We start from the raw sequence: 21,920 nt of genomic DNA on the forward strand, positions 1-21,920 counted from the left end.
TAAATAACAACCCTGTTTTCTGCTTGGATGCTTCTTTCTGATGCAAAGCAGATCCAACCAAAATCTTACAGCCCTGGGTTTCAAAAATTTATTCCCATTTCCATCAGATAAGTGTGGAGGGATTCTCTTTTCTTTTTCTCTGTTATGAATTGTTATAAATACTTTATAATTTTCAATATTTTATGATTGTTTCCTGTGTTATTTCTTTTAATGTTATAAATTTTTCTCTAAAAAATCCATTTTAGCTTCATTTTATAGATTTTATGTTATTGTCATTGCTTTTAATATACTTTAAAAACAAGCAACAAAATAACAAAGAATGATTGTGTGGCAAAATGTACCCTAAACTAGTCAAATAGGAGCAATTGTCTGGGAATATATTTATAACATAAATGGTTAAGAAAAATGTCAAAGGATATGAATAGGCAATATCTAAAAGAGACAGTATAAACAGCCAGTAAACACGTGAAAGGATGCTCAACCTCATTAGGAGACAGGTAAATGTAAAATGATTTCCAGTCTTAAGTTGGCAAACGTGTAGGAGATTAATAATATCTAGCACGAGCAAAGTTTCAGGTAACTAAGCACTTTCATACACTGCTAGTGAGTTGTGAATTGGTACAAAAGTTTGGTGAAAAATCTAGTAATATATCTTAAAATGAAAAAGAAACTCCTAGGGCTTCCCTGGTGGCGCAGTGGTTGAGAGTCTGCCTCCCGATGCAGGGGACACAGGTTCGTGCCCCGGTCCGGGAAGATCCCACATGCCGCGCCAGCGGCTGGGCGTGTGAGCCATGGCCGCTGAGCCTGCGCGTCCGGAGCCTGTGCTCCGCAAAGGGAGAGGCCACAACAGTGAGAGGCCCGCGTATCGCAAAAAAAAAAAAAAAAAGTCCTAACATTTCTACTACGAAAAAGTTTATCCCACAATAAGAAAAATTATCATCACCCATGTACAGTGGTACGTATTATAGTATTATTTGTAGCAATAAAATGCTAGGATAAAAAGTACATTTCTGTCATTAATAAAATTGTTAAAAATATGGAACTTGATGTAGTTTTTGGAATTTTAGAGGCATATTTATTGATCTGGTAGGATATCTACATATACATGTTATGTGAAAAAAAATTGCTGACTTTTTAAAAAGGTGAACTTTATTGAAACCCCCCCGCCCCCCAACACACACAGGAAAAGTACAGCATAAAGTATATGTTTCTGTGAGCATGGAAAACTCTATAGAAAGATAGTAATTGTGCTTAAAATGACTAGTACAGAGGATTAGAATAGACTTTAGTATGGGGTAGGAAATTATTATTTTTTATGTAACTTCACATTTTTTTCCAATTTTACAAGGAAAATATATTACTTTTACAATGGAATATCTAATTATTAAATAAAATTTGAAATTGAAAAATTAAACTTAAAAATGCTAATTCACTTAAGCACAATTTTAAACTTGTTTTTTATATTGGGGAGTATACTCAGAAAGGATTGTGGCTTGATAATGTGTATTACTAAAACATTTTTAAGGAAGCTGTTGTGGAAAATGTTGATGTATTTTGTGGGAAAGAGTTTTGTCTATTGGTTGGTTTAATTGATGAGGAAAGAAGCCTGGTTTCTAAGGTTACAAACTTATTCTTCAGAAAATTGAATCATGGGAGTCTCCTGAAATCATTGGTTCTAGCTGCTACACTCCTTTTTGGGCTAGCAATGGTCCTGTTAATTTGATGTGACTGCAGAGTTTGTAATGTTAAATTCAGCAATAATACTCAATTTCCATTATTTACCAATTATTTAGTGCACATAACTATTTTCCACTCTGAGATTTCATGGAAAGGACATAGTATTGGATAACATGGAAAATGTGACTATTGATTATAGTTGACTGGCAAAATTTCAAAATTTTTTCCAGAATATCTTTCATGAAATTAATATTTCAGGAAAATATACCCCTTTTTCACCTGTCTTTGAATACCCAGAACTTTCAGCCACTTGCCTTTAACTATTACATCTAGCCATTTTGATAAGTTATAGCATTGATGTATTCAGAGAACTGGAACTTTTATCTTTGCTAATTCTAAAATGCTTGATATGGTGAGAAATACACCAAAAATATTTCCTGGTATTTAGCTATTAATTAAGTATAAAGATAACTATCTAAGACTTTGGTTTTTATTATGGTTACTAAGCTTATATCAGAATTCCATCTTTTAGTCTAATTTGTTTAATCAGAAAAAAATCAAAACACACCTGTAATTTATGATTATTGGACGAAAGGGAGAGAACTTATTTTTCATTTCATACCTCCTGAAATGAAGGTTATATTTTTTTACAAGAAAGATAGAAAAATCATATATTAACAGATGATAAGAAACTTGACACATATTTCAGATACACAGATACTATGTTTCATGTGTTTCTGGTGTTGAAAGTAAAAGGATATATGTCTTAGAATTTCTACTCAATTGTATACCTCTATGTGCCTACTATCTGCTATGTTAGATTTCTAATCAATCAATATTTTAAAAAAATTGTTAGCACATTCAAGTGTTTAGTTCCTGAGGATGGAGGGTTCATGAGCACTGAATTTATACTTTCCATATTGATCCACTTATTACTGATACTTAAAATTTTAGAACTGATAATCACTTACTGTTCTGGGCAATATAAATTATTTAATCAGTTCCAAACTTTTGAAATAATTGTCTGATGTTTTAGAAACCAGAAACAAAAATTATAATAGGAGTTTAGACTATAATATATTGCTGCAAGGATAATTATTAAGGGAAAACACAGCTGACATTTTCTGATTTATGCACACAATCAGAGATGGAGTCCAAGGACTGTGACATAATTATCTTCATGCTAACAATTTTTGTAAATCTCTTGACGGAATTTTAGCTAATTTTAAAATGGCTTCTGAAGATTAGCACTTAAAATTGTTGGGGAAAATAGCACAATTTATTAGCAAGGGTATAATTGTAAACCTTCTAAATACTCATTGTGAATATCATTTAGACAGTAACTCCTGCTTTAGCAGCTGGTATATAAGACACCAGTTTATGGAGTCTTGAAACAACAGAGAGTGGAATCTAATTAAAGAGGATTACATGCCAATGAAAAATTATTAAAAACAGACTAATAGACAATTGTTATGAATTTAGAAGTCTCTGCCAACTTCTCTTTTTGATACAAATTTATGTAACTGTCAAGTAAAAGCCTTTATTTCTTCAAAACCAAAAGGATATTAGAAGGCTTCATTTTTGTGACTTAAAAATTATTGCTTTTCTGAATTTTAACTTAACACAAGAACTTAAATGATTCTATTAAACTTTTCTCACATATTTAAAATGCACGTGTGCTTTTAAAGATATATGATTAGAAATACTATTTTAGGGTCTTTTGTTTGTTTGATATCTATCTAGTACCAAGCATTCCATGTTTATAGAGAAATCTTAGGCATATGTTTTTGTAAACAAAAATCAGTTTATCAGTTTAGGTACTGTTTATGGAGACTTATGTTGGATTGGATTGCATAATTTTTTTTGTAATGTACATTAAAAATTTTTGATGCACTAAAGATTGTTAAATTTCAGTACTTCCAGTACTGAATTACTCCTTCTTGTTTGAATTGACTCACTTTGCCGTGATCTCAAGGGTTTTATTCCAAACAAGAGAATGAGATAGCTTAAAATGATACATAGTCAGCTTTTAATTATTTTTTAATAGAATTTTAAAATAAGTGGTCCTTCCCAGCACTGGAGAAAAGACTATGTTCGTGTATGTTCACATCTGTGAGTTTACCTGATGTCTAACTTTACATCGTACATGCTATGTATGTTACTGTTGTAATACATTATGCATTGCATTACGCAGCCATATGGTCTGTAGACATTTGTAGATTTTGACCAAAGTAAACATACTAAAGATTAAGTGCTGAACACTGAGAATGATGTGTTTTCTGTGTAATTAAGTGCATGAATAAGCAGATTGGATTCAGTAAATGAGACACTTGTTTAAGATTTTTAAAGTGGATGATGTTCCTAAAGACAATCCTTCACGTGAAAAACTTAACTATCTAAAATTGTCTTTGAGATGTAGAAAAATACCGCTGATGTCAGAGTAGTAATAATGGAATTATTCCACTCCCCCAACACTGTCAACCTTGACCTCAAACTTTTCCTCATCTGCTGAGATATCCCTATTCTGGAAAGAACACCCACTGCTTCTGAGATAAGCTGCCCAAGGACAAGGGATTGTTTAATTTTAAAGCCTCCAGATTATATCAAATTTTTAATTTTGAATAGGCTTAAGATCCTATATAGAACAACCGTGTACCTCTGCCTTTCTAGTGGTGGTAATTAATTTAGTGGGGGCATACTGATGTTAGTAAAACTATTAGTAAATATTTTATTTTCAAGCTTCCACACAGCAAAGGTAAATAGCTGTTGGATCATGTGGTTGATGGGCATTTTAATGTAGATTACTCAGACTGGTATTGATCCTTCTCTAAGATAACAAATCAGCCAGTATATGAAGTGCTTGGTACCGTGAATTTATTAGTATTAAGAAAATGAATTTAATTTTTTGTTTTGGTAGAAATACTTTTTATAGAAATTAACTCATAAATATATAACACTTGAAGAGTTGCCTTTTGGGAGTGTTCTGATCTTCTTGGAATTAGGTTTTTCTTATTGGCCTCATTTAGCATAGCAGGGCTCAAAATATCTACCAGAGGGTTATTTGAAGGTATACAAAGTTCTGTCATTTATTTGAAGTTCATAGCAAGGAACTGCCAAAAGGGAGCTAATTCATGGTAAACCGTGGTCTGCATGCACTCCAGTGCTAAAGAGGTATTTAAATATGAGCGCACATACCCTAGCTTAGGAGACAAATAAGGTGATCAAAGCTTCTATTCCTTCTGTAGCTTTCTGTCCATCTTCCACCGTATCACTGAACACAGGAAAGTCCAGTTTGGCCAGTAAGCTTTTGCCGTTCATCAAAAAAATATACACCCATGCTATTCAGTAGATATCATAGGCTGAACTGGATGAGAGTGCTGTAAATGAGCTAGGATTTGAAGCAGCGTCTTGAGAAAATGATACAAATGTAGATTATGATTTGTAATCCAATTTTTTCCCACTTTTCTTATTCTTAGCAGGCATATTCTATAAACACCATCAGTTTCTAGTACTTTCAGGGTTTTTTTGGTTTTGTTTTGCTTTCTTGTTTTTTTTCCCCTTCATTTTAGCAATTTATTAAGTACTTAATTGGAAGTCCTTGTTTTCTTACTATAGTGACTTGCAAATAGTTTTCTTTTTGATTTTTTTTTTTTTTTTTTGGCACCGCAAAGAGCATTTTATTGTGACTTACGAGTATGTACAGGAAAAATTATCTTAAAAAGTTTGGGAGATTCAACTGGCAGCTAAAGACTTGTTTGGGTTAGCTCTACCCAAACGTCCATTAAGAGTACTTAACTCTAGAATCATAGGAGAAAATGAGTTATAAAGCTCAACAAGGGCAGTGTCTATTCATGTCCAATAAAGGCACTGGTAATGATCTCTTTGTGGAATGCAAGAATACTCTATGCTGTCTCTTTTGAAGTAACACTTTTTAAAGTCTGATTTCTTTTCATTAGAATCTGTGCTCACTAACCAACATTGATTTTTATTTGACATTCCATATTGAATTTCCCGAAAGTTAAATTTCACTGTTTATGTTATCATAATAGTCTGGTCCATGTAACAGTTTAATGTAATAAATGACTGCATTTGCACTCTACTTTGGTATCTCTGTTTCATTTAACTTGGTTAATGTGAGACAAAATATGAAAGGCAGACTGACAAAATTAGCTGTTAGTTTGCAAGACTGAATAACCAAATTTGAACCATGAGGTAGTTGTCAAGATAAGGCTACAATGGAAGGTCTCTTGGAGGAAAGATAGCTAGCTGCCTTCACTGACATCATTTTGCACTTTTAATTGAAGGTACCATCTGATTCATGTATGTGAAAGTTCCTAGACCATCCATTCAACAAGCCTTTAATGGTTAACTACTATGTGGAAATGTAGTAGTAAATAAATTAATAAAAAAATCCTCTTGCCTTCATAAGTATAGTCAACATTTATAAGTAAAAAACAACCACTTGCCTTTATAAATACAGTCAGTATTTTAAAAATACCATAACATGTAATATAATGTTAGGTATAATAAATGTTATGAAGAAGAATAGTGAAGTAGGGAAAGGCGGCAGAGAGAGTGAAGATAAATTCATTTTTAGAGACAGTGGTTAGGGAAGATGTTTCTAAAGAAGTGCCATTTAAATAGAGGCCTGAATGAAATGAAAGAGTAAACCATGTGAATATTTGGCAGAAGAACATTTCAGGCAGAGGGAACAGCATGTGCAAAGGCCCTGAGGAGAAAGGGTGCTTTTGTGTAGAAGGAACAGCAAGGAGGCACTGTCACTGGAGCAAACTGAGTTCAGGAAGCCTGGTAGCAAATGAGATCGGTCCTATCAAACAGAGCTTGAAGGTGAGCAAACTTCGCAGTTGAAGTAGTAGATTTTCATTATTTAAATTGCTCTTTGAAAGGCTTTCCCCCCTCAAGATTAGGTGAATAAGGAAATAATAATGACTTCTAAAAAGCAAATATTAAAGTTTTTATAGTGATTTGAGATAGGCAGTGTCTGGCACATAGTACTCCACAATATTTTTTGAAATAATGATAATTGTTTTTCATTTGGTTATCCTGTAAACCAAGTGAGATTCATTCAAAATCTAACCATACGGGGACTTCCCTGGTGGTCCAGTGGTAAAGAATCCGCCTTCCAATGCAGGGGATGCGGGTTCGATCCCTGGTCAGGGAATTAAGATTCCACATGCCTCAGGGCAACTAAGCCTGTGCGCCGCAACTACTGAGCTCGAGCGCCTCAACCAGAGAGCCCGCGTGCCACAGACTACAGAGCCCACGCTCCCTAGAGCCTGCGCGCCACAACTAGAGAAGAGAAAAAAAACCGCATGCCACAACTAGAGAGAAGCCTGTGAGCTGCAACTAAGAGCCCGCGTGCTGCAACGAAGACCCGAAACAGCCAAATAAATAAATAAATAAATATTAAAAAAAAAAAGAATCCAAAAAAGACAAAATATAACCATACGTTATGTAAAGACCTATGTGGTAATTTGAATAAGAAATTAAGATTAAAAAGTAAATACTCAATCTTGAATTTTGTTTACCTCCTTTAGATATAGGAATTAATGCTCAGCAGGTAGGATTCTGCAGCAGAACTGTTCTTAATTTTTGCTCACCTTGGGAAAGTACTAAAATATTACTTAATTTTTACCATGGATACGAGTTAAAATTTAAAATACTTCAAGGTAATTGTAGCTAAAATACATTTTGACTTAGACTATGAGCCTGGAAATGAGATTTATTCTATCCATTTAAAAATGTATAGCACTATTTGAACAGTGCTTTCTTGTTTAGAGTATATTTTCACATACATGATCTCATTTAATTTTTCCTCACAACACTTTGAAGTGTGTGTCATTACTTTTATCATTTTCATTGATATCTTCATTTCATGAGGAAATATTTGCAGACTGAGATGTTAAGCATTTTCCTAAGAATATATAAACAGTTTACTTGCAAAGCTGGAACTTAAAAACAGATTTCCTGTCTCCACAGCTCCTATGTCTCCTACTATATTATATTCTATTTCACTGTGACTCATACGAGATTCTCCTAGACAGGCCTTGATTGTAAGCTGGCCACCATTAGTGAAATGACATTAGCTAAACATGATTATGTCTTAATGTTCACTGAAAGGATTAGACTAGTTAAGACATACCGAAGGGAAAAGCAATTATCTATTGAAATATGAAACTCTGGATTAGAACTGGAAATCGTATATTGGTATTAGAATATTCATCTGGAATTTTAAAAATCTGAATATAATTATTATTTCTTACTTCGGTCATAAAGAACTTCAGTGGGGCTAGTTTTGAGGCTTTTTGCTGAGTGCCAAGATTTAAAACATAACATTTTACTGGAAGAGTAAGTTCATCTAATTGACTCATTCTTTGGAGGAACTTAGACCTTAGGAATTTCTGACTTCATGAGAAATATAGGCGTTGGTATTAACTTTTCCCTGTTTACCTTACTGCCTAAAGAAAATCATTAAATTAATCAATGCTAAATTACCTTAGAGTTGTAGCTTTATAGCTTGGAGTGTGCTATTTTACTTAAATTGTTCAGATTTTGAAATGTAAATTTATTTATTTATTTATTTTTCACATCTTTCTTGGAGTATAATTGTTTACAATGGTGTGTTAGTTTCTGCTTTATGAAATGTAAATTTATAATTGCCTCCATAAAACTTGTGACCTCTGTGGTGTTAATTCCCTGTGGGTCCTGCAGGCTTCCAGTCATCTGAGATTTGTAATGATCGCATTAATATGTGATCATTTGTAATGATCGCATTAATATGCAAGTATTCTTCCTCTGGATGTGGGACATACTTGCCTGATAATAGTTTCCTTTTTGAACTGAAATTGTGTTTTTGAACATGAAGAAGTTTTTTTTTTTTAAACCTTCGTATCCCCAGTGACTACCGTGTATCTGGCACCTATTAGAATCTAAATGAATATTGAATGAATGAATGAGTGAATGACTTGCTTTCATTTTAGCTTGGCAACAGGATTGACTTTTGCAACATATTTTTTTATTAGTAATATGAATACTTAAGCATCATTATCAAACAGTAGAAATTTGCCAGCTTTTGGACCCCTTGCTTCTCAATGTACTTGGACATTATATTTGTAACTTTCATTTCTATGTCATCTAGGTCCATTACAAAATCATCCTTCCTCATATTAAAATTTGGTGCGCATAGACGTAGGGCTATAGATGGGCTTCAGGGGATCCACTGGCTCATTGAAATTGTATGTAGCATATTGTATATATATGCATATGAATTTTTTGTGAATATTTAATTTTTTAAGAGGAAAGGATCATGATTTTCATTATATTCTCATAGGGATCTTATGATCAAAAAGTTAAAAATCTTCTTTTTCCCATAAAGACTGCATTGATTTTACTTTATTACTCATTAGAATCACTTGGAAGACATGAAAAATGCACTTTTTTCTACCTCACTCCATAATGTCTGATCCATTAGGATTATGGTGGGGTTCATGGATACTCTTCTTCTTCCTCCTCTTTATTCTTTTCCTTTGCTTCCTCCATTTATTGAAAACCTTCTATTTGTTTGGTGTACTAAGTGATTTACATGTATTATTTAATTTTGATGACCATGCTAGAAGGTTCAAGTATATTTTGCTTAGAATAAACTGAGTGTCCTGCCTAAGGACCTATAACTAGTAGGCAGTAATGCTGAGGTCTGAGGCTAGAGCCAATTCCACTACCTTTGCCTTCTCACCCCTCCTCAGCCCCTGTTAATCTGGAAAATTTTGACTCATTTCAAAGACATGTTTAGAAGTCATTAACTCATAGACATATCTGCTCTAGGAGAGTTAATTCCTCTCTCTTCTCTATATTATCACTGGATTGTGATCAATATGGGGGTCTTTTCTTATTTACCTTTATATCCCTGATGCTTAGTATGATGCCTAACAGTAGATTTTCAAGTTTTTTTTTCTGAATTGAAATTTAATTGATTAACTTCAGCTTTTGTTATTTAGTAATTATGAGACTAAAGTTCTAGTAGCTGTGCCATTAACTCTCTGTGACCTTAATAATATAAAACTGTTTCCTCATTTATTAAAATTAATTACTAATTAAAAAAATTAGGTTACTATATAAATTTAGGTCCAATCTATTTAGTTCTAGTTATTGTGATTATTTCATAAAGGAAATGCTGTCCTAATAGAAATTAAATTATATGGTAATACCATCAATTCTTTTATTTAATAATGTAATTTGCTGAATTTTTTGCTTCTTTCCTGCCCCATCCAGCATGTGAATCACTAGATACTCGGTTGAATTTGTTATTGTTTGGTTTAGTTAAGCAAAGATACTTCAGTGATCGTGTTTAAATTTCTCAGCATTCAGAGATCTTCTTGTGTGTTACTTTGCCCCCATGTTGCTGTTGATATTTTACTCATTTGTTTTATCATACCTTTATACAATCCTTAATACAGATGAGATATTAAAACACTGTAAAATCTATCACAGTTGAAACCCTAGACCTTCTCTCAACCCATGGGGATTCATTTGGCAGGAGGCCACCAAAACTAGTTCTTTTTGATGCTTAGTTTCTAGTTTCTACTTTAATTGCTGCCAAAATCTGAGCACTTGGGAATTTAATTGCTCATTATATTTGTCACAGTGGTGTCACAGACCCAAATAAAGACTGTTGCATGCAAAATATTTATGGGTATTAATTTTGCCTAAACATCTGTATATTGGATTCCTTATTTTCTACCTTGTAAAGTGTAGCACATCCAGAAAGAAATAACACAGTATTCTGTACAAACTTATGCCCCACTTTATTAGTAAACTATTATCCGTCCAATCCAGTTATCTAAACTTAACAGCAAACGTCTAGAGGAGGACCTATGCAGAACTTTATTATATTCACTTTACTCAGTTTACTCTTTTGAAGCAGTCTCTGAGGGATTTGAGTCTGGCTCTGAGGACAGACTCCTTGGGTTCAAATCCCTGCTTTATCCCTTATTAGCTATATGACCTTAGGCAAGTTGTCTTAATCTCCCTGTGCCTGTTTCCTCAGTTGTGAAGTATGGATCTCAATGGTTGTTGTGCAGATTAAATGGATAAAGTTCCTAGAAAAGTGTCTAACACAGAGTAAGCCCTTCATGTTATTAGCTAGTTTACTGTTAATATAATTCATCTTTATACGCCAAAAAACTATAACATTTACCTTGGTTGCTGATACGGATTTCCAGTTTCCTACTAATTAAGTAGAGATAACATTTGCCTGTTGTAGCCAATGGAATATCTGGTCAGCACTAAATTCAATACTTTTCATGTCCTTCCATTTTTTCTGTGTGTTCCCACTTTCTTGCTCCATGGTATTTAGGCTAATAGGCCTGTTTTTTGTTCCAGTGTTTTATTACTAATCACTGATTTTTCTCGTTCTTGTACTTGCTAATCTGAGGAGTAGTTTGTTCATTCATTCTCTCCCTGTGTCCCCTTTTCCTTTTTAGTTACCCTTTGCCTTTGCCTTCCTTCTTTCCTACAAAATAGATTGTCTGTCTTGCATCTGCTGTGATGGTTGCAGCTCTCTCATGCAATTATCTTGGTCAAAGGAAATTACGAGGCACTTGAAAAATAGGAAGTATCAGTCATCACCATGCGAGAGTTCATTTTTAGAATTGTTTGGAAGTTTTTTACATCCTGGAAAGTCCCCTATGTCTTACTTATGCCTGAAATTGTATTCTGGGATAATCCTACGCTAACAGATAGAATCCCCTTGAAACAGGAGGGAAGGGGGCAGGGCACAGCCTTTAAAATAATGACATAGCCATAGGACATTACAAAAACTGGTTAAAACCAACTAGGTACAAGATGGTGGAAGATTTGACTTCCAGTATACCTTGAGCCTCATTATATGCTCATTGTAATACATTAGCATGCTAAATGACACACGCACCAGCGCCATGACAGTTCTGAGGCCAACTATAAACGGTCAGAAAGTAGGTGGTGGCTCAATTCCTGGAAATCCCCACCCCAGCCCCAAAATAATTGGAATAATCCTCCCACTCATTAGCCTATGAAATTACCCAGCCCATAAAAACTAACCACCTCATATTTCGGGGCCTGTTGCCTTCTAAGATGGCCCACACTCTACCTGTGCAGTGTGTTTCTTTCTGAATAAATCCACTTCTTACCTATCACTTTGTCTTTCACTGAATTCTTTCTGTGACACGAACATCAAGAACCTGAGCTTCGTTAAATCCTGAGACCAGGTGTGTGATCTCAATTAAGAGACCGTGGGCTCAAGTCCCAATCTGGTTTACATGGTTTCACCCTGTAATGAACAGCGTATTAAGTTATTTGTTATTTAAACATAAGTTTATATTTTTTTTAGATCCGTACTCATATGAACTGGGCTGAGAATAGACTTTGATAGAAGACATTGGCTCCATTTTACTTACAGTTGTCCCTACTGTTAGGAAAATGTTACTAATGGTGAACATGAGAGTGTCTCTCTGCCTCTCATCTAAAGCATCTGATGCTTAATTTTATTTAGGGAGAGGATGAGCAGATAAAAATGTTAGTTTCTTGAGATGTTTATCTCATTCTGGAAAAAGACTAACATTTGTCTTAATTAGAATTTAAGTCTTGTATCTCTTCTTTGGTACTTTCATATATTGTTCTTAAAAAAAAATCTTGGTTTTGATTTCTTCAGGACACAGGTATTTTTGGTGAAGGTAACAATTAGACTGTTTAAATGTTTACAAGACTTATTTATTTCCTCTATTGTTCTGTTGGGCACGATAAGTTTTCTGCAGACTCAGGGAGTGTGAAACATGGAGCATTCTTTCCTTTTCTGTTATTCAATAATCATTTTGGGTTCCCATTCCACTTCATGGTAAAATATGTCATTTTAACCACTTCCAGATAAAATCACTATTAAATTTGAGGCTTCTTATCATTAAAATGAAGAAATACCTTCAGATGCTCTGGAACACTTTCTCTCTCAGTCAACTCTGATATCTTTGCCTGTCCTCAATTCCTGGAGCCATAGTGAGCTCAGTGGGGCTGCTTAAGGTTTCTGTGTCCAACTTTTCTCTCACTCTGTCTTTAGAAGAATGTTGTTATCTCCTATCTCTGTGGCTGGAAAAGCTAGACAATCAAGCAGTCTTTCCACGTTATTGTTTGTGTATGCCAAGGATAGGCCTTTAAAAACTCAAAATCCAGTAATTTTGCTTGTTTCTTCTTTAATGTCCTTCACGAACTTGTTTCTCTGCAGCAGTGGAGACCAAAATAAAGTTTAAAACCACAGTGCAGGTAGCTAAGAGGAGGAAAGTGATGAGGGATTTCAGGACCAGAAGAAAAAACAGACAAACAAGAAAGTATATGTATTTTTTCTTTATGCTCTCAATTTACCACATATAAGGGAGGCAAATGCATTTTTTTTGTAGTAACATCTAGACTCGTTTGAGATTCTGAAACCATCTGTATAATTTTTAAAAATATAAATCTGAAAGAGTAAAATTTCCACAAGAATTCTGTTTTGAAAAGGTTGTCTACACATGGATTTTACTGTGAATTGACCTTTTCCAAAAATTGATCAGATTAACATTCACTTTTTTGAAATGATTTATAAATTATAAGAAATAGTAAAAGCTTATTTATTTTTTGCTTTTTACATTTTATTATACAGCTTTTCCCAAGGGACTCAGAAATGGATATTGGGATGAAAAGAGGTTTTTGTGGACTCCATCGGTGTTTGCTTTTGATTTAAGCTGCTGTGTCACACGGTTGTAGCAGGCTGCCTTAAATATTTGTTATCTATGACTTTGTTTTGCTGTGGGCATTATTGCTCTGGTCTAGGGAGTTACTTTAAATGGCTAAATTGAGATCTTAAAATTCTCTCTTAATTACAGTAGCGTGACTTTTCTAGCCTTTCCATTGATTTTAATGATTAAATCTCACATTTCCTATAGGTAGCGTCTGAGAAGACAGTACCCTAACTGAAGACAGTTGTTCTTAAATAAATAGATTCAGATATAACGTTATTTGATTTTGTTAATCTCTGTTGGTAAAATCAAAGTTTCTAAGATTTTCTTGAAAACCAACCATAAAAAACAAAAATACCTCGTCAAGGTACAGATTTATTTCTATTAAATGACTCCATTTAACAAACACATTTGTATGTATATATGTGTGTGTATCTGTGTATATATTTATGTATATCTAAAGTAGGAGATATATTAAAAATGAAAAATATGCCCAAAACAATTAAATAGAAATATCTATTTCCACATCTGATTTATAAACCACCTGTGGGGAAGTGATAGGTGCTGTTTTCCATATCAAGAGTCAGTAAAGTTTGAAAGAACAACGTTATGAAACCTTTTTCCAACTTAAGATTTAAATGTAAGACTCTTAGCAGTGATTCATCTAAATTGATGGGGTTGGGTTTATGGCAAACCTAGATAAAAATAAGTATAATTATATGACCACAGAGAAAACATGCATTGTTTTCCATTAACAGTTAAATTCAGGAACAAGAATGAGATATAGAATCAGTAATCCTGAATTTGAGTATTGACTCTACCATAGTCACATAATTTGAATATATTTTAGATGAAAACAATTTGAGTTAGATGGGAAATTAGTTGGAATGAATAATCCCAGTCAATGATATTTATTTTTTCTTAATACTTTTTAAGCTTTTATTTCATTTTTAGCCATCTATTCTTGTTTTATATTTATAATAGCATTAGCAACAAACCACCAAACCAAACCAAAAAGGAATTAGCTAGATAAATAATAGCACATGGGTGCAGTAGAATATTATGCAACTCTAAAAATTGTATTGTGAAGTCTGTTTAGAATCATGAATAAATACTAGTCATCTGTTATTAAGTTTAAATATATGAAAGTTAAAAACAGTATATTCCAAGTATTATATAACTAGTAGTGGTGTTTGGGTCTTTTCAGGTATTTGCTTAGCCCAAGTGGCACTATTTGAGTATCAGTTGTTCACATTAAGCTATGTTGTAGGTTGAATATAGCAAATAAGTGTAACTGATTTTATTATATGACTTTATTTTCTTTTACTGCTTTGTGTACATCCTTATACCTCTTTTTGGGTGTGCAAAAGTAAAGAAATCAAACTGATGATTGGAAACTTTTTTTGGACAATTTGAAATATTAAAACTTTCATGAACTCATTGGCAAATAATCAGGAGGCAGAAATCTTAATTAGTCAAGTGCATATTTAATAGAAAAAATAAATATTGGAAAAGTCCAGTCCTATCTTATATTAAATTTCTTTTATTGCTAGCAATTATTTTGTTGTATTATATTTTACAAAAATAGCATATTCAGCACAGAATATACAGATACTTCCAAAATCTTTTAAAAAATGCTTAATTTTTTAAATCTTGAAATCAAAAAGAAATATAAACCTATAACTGAAACTTTGGAAAATATTGAAAACTATAAGTAAAAAAATAAACCCTTGTTTATTCAACATTTTGAGATAATCTGAGTTACTATTTCATTTCTAGTCTTTTTTGGCTTTGCTTGTTTTGTTTTCCAAAATTGTAATCATATCATACAACATATTCAATTTTATAGTGTCTTTTAAAAAAAAATTACACAATGTCAAATAAACATTGGCTAACTCTATCTAAACAGCATTTGTAATTAATGCATAATATCCCTGAAATTTAAAGTGCTTTATTTAACCATTCTTTTATGTTGAAAATTTAGAATCCCCCCCACTGTCATAAAAATGCTTCATTGAACACCTATGAACATAAAGCTTCTAAAAAATATTATTATTTCCATAGAAATATTTGAAAGGGCACTATAATCTGTTCAGTGTAAAATTTATATTTGTCCCCCCCCTCTCTTTTTTTTCCTGAATAAAGAAAGGAAAACTCTGCTTTCTGCCTTAGAGGTCCAGACTAATTTTTATCCCAGAAGTACTGGGAAAGTGTTTTTCAAGGGCCATCTAATTCGAATAATTTAGTTATTCATCTTTGCAATTATAGTCATATAAATGTCATTCTTTAAGACTATCACTCTATAGAGAAAAAGTTCATAGTTTAGTTAATGAAGTATCAAAAATTTATCAGGGTAAGTTACAGGAATTGGAACTTTAGTACAGAATTTTAGTAAATAATAAAATGTTATTTTATTATTATTAGCTGGTAGCTAACACTTACTGTGTCAGATACTCTGAACTTCTTTATCTGCATTCTTTAACTGTAGTGATATATTACTGCATTATGATTCCTTCACCAGAATTCAAACTCTCTTCTTAAAGCTTTTTATTGCAGTATTACATATGGAAAACTAAACAGATCTTAAGTATTCAGTTCCATGAATTTTCACAGAATGAATTAAACAGTGCCCTAGAAGACCCTCTTCTGTCTCCTGTAGTCGGTATCCACTAATTTCCAACACCTTGATTAGTTTTGCCTACTTTTAAAATAGTAGCTTTATTGAGATATATTCACATACCATAAGGTTCACTCATTTAAAATGCATATAATTCAGTGGGTTTTAGTATATTCACAGTGTTGTGCATTGATTGCCACTAATTTCAGAAATTTCATGTCCCCAGAAAGAAACCCCGTTACCATTAGCAATAATTCCTTCCCTCTCTGCAGCCCCTGGCAACCACTAATCTCCTGTCTCTATGGATATGCCTGTATTTGACATTTTATATAAATGAATTGATACAATGTGACCTTTTGTATCTGGCTTTTTCACTTAGCATAACGTTTTCAAAGCTCATCATGTATCAGAACTTACCTTTTTATGGCTGAATAGTATATCATTATATTGGTATACCATATTTGCTTATCCATTTATCATTTTATTGACTTGCATTTTTTCTACTTTTTATGTTATGAATAATGCTGCTATGAACATTTGTGTATATATATATATATGTGGGTATATGTCTTGATAACTAGGCTTATAGTCATTTTTGAAATCAGGAAGTGTTAGGCCTTCAACTTTGCTATTCTGTTTTTAAGAAGGTTTTGGCTATTCTGGGTCCCTTCTATTTTCATATGAATTTTAGAATCAGCTTATCAAAATCTGAAAAAAAAAAGTCAGCTGGGATTTTGACAGGAATCACATTGAAACTTTAGATTAATTTAGGGAGTAGTGCCACCTTAACAATATTGTCTTCTAATTCATGAACATGGATGTCTTACCATTTATTTTGGTTTTCTTTAATTTTTATCATGATGTTTTGTACTTTTCAGTACACAAGTCTTATGCTTCTTTTGTTAAAGTTATTAAGTAGTAGTCTATTCTTTTTTATATTCTTATAAATGGAATTGTTTTCTTACTTTTATTGTTGAACTATTCACTGTAGCTTTGCTTATTTTTGTTTCCAAGTTATTTTTTTAAAGGTAATTTTAAAAATTTTATTTATTTAATTTATTTATTTTTGGCTGCGTTGGCTCTTCGTTGCTGTGCGCAGGCTTTCTCTAGTTGCGGTGAGCGTGGTCTACTCTTCGTTGTGGCACGCGGGCTTCTCATTGCTGTGGCTTCTCTTGTTGTGGAGCACGGGCTCTAGGCACCCGGCCTTCAGGAGTTGTGGCTCGCGGGCTCTGGAGCGCAGGCTTAGTCACTCCGCGGCATGTGGGATCTTCCCGGACCAGGGCTCGAACCCGTGTCCCCAGCATTGGCAGGCGTATTCTTAACCACTGTGCTACAAGGGAAGCGCAGCTTTGCTTGTTTTTGAAATTCATTTAAGTGGAATAATTTTCCCATGTGATCTTTTGTGTGTCACTTTATTTAATACTATGGGTGTGAGATAATCCATGTTATTCCACATAGATGTAGTTTGTTCATTCTCATTGCTATGTATTTTCCATTGTAGTAATATAACACAGTTGATTTATATATTCCATCTTTATGTGCATTTGACTTGTTTCCAGTTTGGGGAAATTTGGATAGTGCTACAATTAACATTCTTGTATACGACTTTAGGCAAACATATTACATATTTGTTCTGGGTTTATTCCAAGACATGAAAATTCAGCTTTTGAAAGTGCTACCAAAAAGCTTTATCAAGTGGTTTTAACAATTTACAGTTCTACCAGCAGTGCTTCAGTTGCTTTTTATACTAAAAAACCCCACTTTTTTATCATCTATCTTTTTCATTTTACACATTTTCAAAGTGTGTAGTGATATTTCATTTTTAAAATTTGCATCTTTATCATGACTAATGCTGTTGAGCATGTTCTTTTAAATTAGTTATTTGTATAGTCTCTGTTATATAGTATTTATATAAGTCTTTTGCCCATTTTACATTGAATTGTCTGTTTTTTTTTCATATTTACTTGTCGGAGTTCTTTATTTATTATAGATATGAGTAATTAAAACAGTGTGATACTAGCACAAATATAGGAAATTGAGCAGTTGGCCATTATGGACCCCAGAAACAGACCCTATGTATACTGTGTCTTACTTTATGGAAAAGATGAATTAAAGTGGGGAAATGATGGCCTTTTCAAAAAATAGTACTGATTTAACCGCTGACCTGTATGGTGTGATTTTTCTGTTATACACATATACAAATATCAATCCCAGATGAATTACACATCTAAATGTGAAATGCAAAGTAATAAAGCTTTGTGGAAAAATATAGGAAAATAAATTTATAACCTTGAGGAAATCAAAGATTTCTTAAACAGGACACAAATAGCACTAACCATAAATTAAAGCAATAATAAATTGGGCCTCTTTAAAAATAAATTCTCGGGCTTCCCTGGTGGCGCAGTGGTTGGGAGTCCGCCTGCCCATGCAGGGAACACGGTTTCGCGCCCGGTCCGGGAGGATACCACATGCCGCGGAGCGGCTGGGCCCGTGGGCCATGGCCGCTGAGCCTGCGCGTCCGGAGCCTGTGCTCCGCAATGGGAGAGGCCACGACGGTGAGAGGCCTGCGTACCGCCAAAAAAAAAAATAAAAAGAAATTCTCTTTATGAAAAGATACTATTAAAAAGTGAAAAGACAAGACACAGATCAGGAGATATTTGCAAGTTACATATCCAAAAAAGGACTTTGATCCATAATTCAAATTATTTTAGATACATTTTGCTAATTTTCAAGATTTTCATTGTAAAACATGTAACTATGTGTTAAAAAGGATCTTTGCCTTAATTTGGCTGATCTAAAAAAGATATCAAGGTAAGATAATGGTATATATAACAATGGGTTTTAAATCAATGAATTCTTACACATTGGAAATTATTAATCTAAATTCTGTATTTTTGTAAAATCCAGCATACTTATTTACAATTTAATATAGAACCCATTAATGTTAAAATTTTATTCTTTAGTTTTACTGTCTGTTAAATTAACTAAAATGCTAAATCCAGTTATTTTATTACCTAAATATATGAAATCTAATGTGCCAAAAGATTCATATGGATACATTTTTTAGGGTAAAATTTAATCCTATATATTATGTTCTGATAACTTATTAGGGTCATGTGAGATTAAGTTAGTTTTACATATAAAAACATAATTAAAATTAAACAAAAAAACTCTTAGAAAATTCAGTCCAGTAATGCTAAGAGCCTGATGCAATGTCACATAATTTTAATGAGTGGACTTATTTATTTTCAAATATATATACATATATATATATTTGTGAACAATTTGTATATAACTGTTATTTAAAGATCTAATTTTAAAATTTTGATTTCAAAATGTTTGAACTTTTATTATTATATTATGCCTGGGCTTTATCTTTCCATATCAGTAAATACTAATATTTTAGAACTGGGTATTTATCATATACAATTTATTGTGATTTCAAACTTTATTGACTTTCTTTTGAATTCCAGTTGGCTTTGGTATACTTGAGATTATTTTAGAGAACTAATTTTTAAACCTCAAAACTCTAGAAGTTGTCTTACTTTTATATAATACTCATTTCTTCTATTTACCCAATTTTGAAAAATTGATAAGAAGACTTCTGTGACAGCTGTAACATAAAACGTTTTTATTTTGTTACTGTTGAATTCACACTGTCAATTTTAATGAATCCTACCCAATTAAAATGGTGTGCATATTTTTGAGTCCATAATCAATATAATCAATTATATTTTACATAATTGCATAGATATAATTTTATCTCAGTATGTTGGGGGATTAATGCATTTTTCTAATATGTTGCAGAATTGCGAGAAGCTGGAGAATAATTTTGATGACATCAAGCACACGACTCTTGGTGAACGAGGAGCTCTCCGAGAAGCAATGAGGTAAGTCTGGGTCACCATAGCAACAGTCACAGATGTGGTAAAGAAAAAGTCATTCTTCATTATTGGGGGAACAAATGAGTTCATTGCCACCATTCAGCTCTGTTCTCTAAGGTATTAATTTGTCAGTGGAGAGACTTCCCTTGAGGCTGTACTTTGGTTTTGAAGCTGCATAAATGTTAAGCCTCAGTGCACAGTAAAAAATGTAAATGTTTAATTTGTTACTTAAAATGCTTGAGAGGTGTCTTGTTTTATATTTATACTAAACTGTGTGATTGAATGGAAATGTTGTTCATCTACATTCTGCCTGTGTAAAAAAATAAACAGTACAATGGTGTTTTAACTGAGTAGTATTTTCTCCTAATTAATATTTAACTAAAATATTTTATAGGATTATACCATAGTATTTTTAAACTGATACACGTTTTCATACTATTATAAAGCATACAGATTAACTTTTTTTCAAATACAGCAGTCTATAATGAACCTGATGGGTTTTCTTTTTTTTCCTTTTTAACATTACTATTTCTGAATATTTTTCTGAAATCTCCCTAAACTTAATACCTTTTTAATAACTTTTAGGAAGCAGTCTTTAAATCCATCTGATCAGAATCAATGAAGGCTTTTACTAGACATTGAAAATGTGTGAAGAATAAAACTTAGCATCCTTACAGCTGGAGAAACGACAACAAATGATGTTAATCTTAAAAGTTCTGAGCTTGAACCTTTGAGTGGGATAATTTCCAATATATTTGTACAGAAATAGTATATTTGCCTTGATTTAGCCTGTGAAACTAAAATTGATTTTTAAGATATATCTGCTTCTATCCATGCTCATTTTTTAAGGGCTTAAATTAAGGCTAAAGGAAAAATTTTAAATAGGAGAAAGGATAAACCTGTGAAGCTCCCTAGAAGGGTATTTTGGGCACAATTTTGTTATTGCTGGCACACAGTTACCATATACTTTAGGCTAGAAGCTGCTCTCATTTAGTGACCTCCCTTTTACCACGCAAGCAGCAGGGGAAAGTAATTAAATTTAATAGAAGCTGCCCTCATTTTGAAGCCACTTCTATTTAAAACCACAGGGGGAGGTAATTAAATTTAATGGAAACAGTAGCTTCTACACAAAGATACATGGTACTTCTATATAGATGATTATGATGTCACAAAAAGAGGAATAATATATTACTAGTATTGAGAAATTACCAGCTGGAGCAAGTGAGCCTATTTTATTGTTAATGTCTTTACTAATAAAAAAGAGGGAAAAATAAAACTGAGTCCACAATAGAGAGTTTGTATCTATATACAATGCAAGTGGGCATTCTCAGATAGTAAAAGTTATTGAAAATAGTCGTAAATTTAAAATAAAGAGTAAAATGTATTGTGGAAAAGGCCAATGCAGAAGTTATGACTGAACTGCTGTTTTTCAATATATTCTTTATCCTCTACCTGAAACTACCACAGGTATAAATTGAAAACATCATTTTTGTAAATGTTTATTGTAATAACTTTGAATATGTTAAGCATAACATCAATATTTATTTAGAACTGTACAGTTATTCTCTGTATTTTTATATCTGTTCAGTTTGAAGTAAACCCATAGACCCAAAGGAAGACAAAGAGAATGCCAGCTCTGAAGCTTTGAATAAAAGGCCAAAAACATAGAAAGAATTGCAAAGGGGCAATGTGAACGAAAATGGATGTGAGTGAGGGAAATACAATGAACAAGGGAAGGATGTAATTAGTATAGAAAATTCATCATCAAGAAAAAAACAAAGTGAATTATGGGAGAACTGCGTTGGAAGAGATTATAAAATTCTGCCAAATTTTGTAATACTTGCCATTTTCGAAAATTCTGCTTTTCAAAAAGTAGAGATGAATTAATGAGAAAAACAAGTATTACCTGATTGGAGTAACCTCTCAACCATCCATGCTATGAGATTAAAGCAATAGGCTAGATAATTTAAATCAGCATTTAAT

At 32.8% G+C, this 21,920-nt stretch overlaps 1 protein-coding gene across 2 annotated transcripts in view; it reads left to right on the plus strand.

The window, feature by feature from the left end:
* The window catches only part of DPYD (dihydropyrimidine dehydrogenase), a 795,698-nt gene that overhangs the window by 92,486 nt on the left and 681,292 nt on the right, over positions 1 to 21,920 (plus strand). For both annotated transcript variants that reach the window (XM_004263062.3, XM_033437294.2), the window contains exon 3: positions 19,861 to 19,943. In XM_004263062.3, coding sequence (XP_004263110.1) covers positions 19,861 to 19,943 — 83 coding nt within the window. The remainder of the gene's footprint in view (positions 1 to 19,860; positions 19,944 to 21,920) is intronic.

Source organism: Orcinus orca, chromosome 1 (genome assembly GCF_937001465.1).
Source record: "Orcinus orca chromosome 1, mOrcOrc1.1, whole genome shotgun sequence".
Taxonomy (NCBI): Eukaryota; Metazoa; Chordata; class Mammalia; order Artiodactyla; family Delphinidae; genus Orcinus; species Orcinus orca.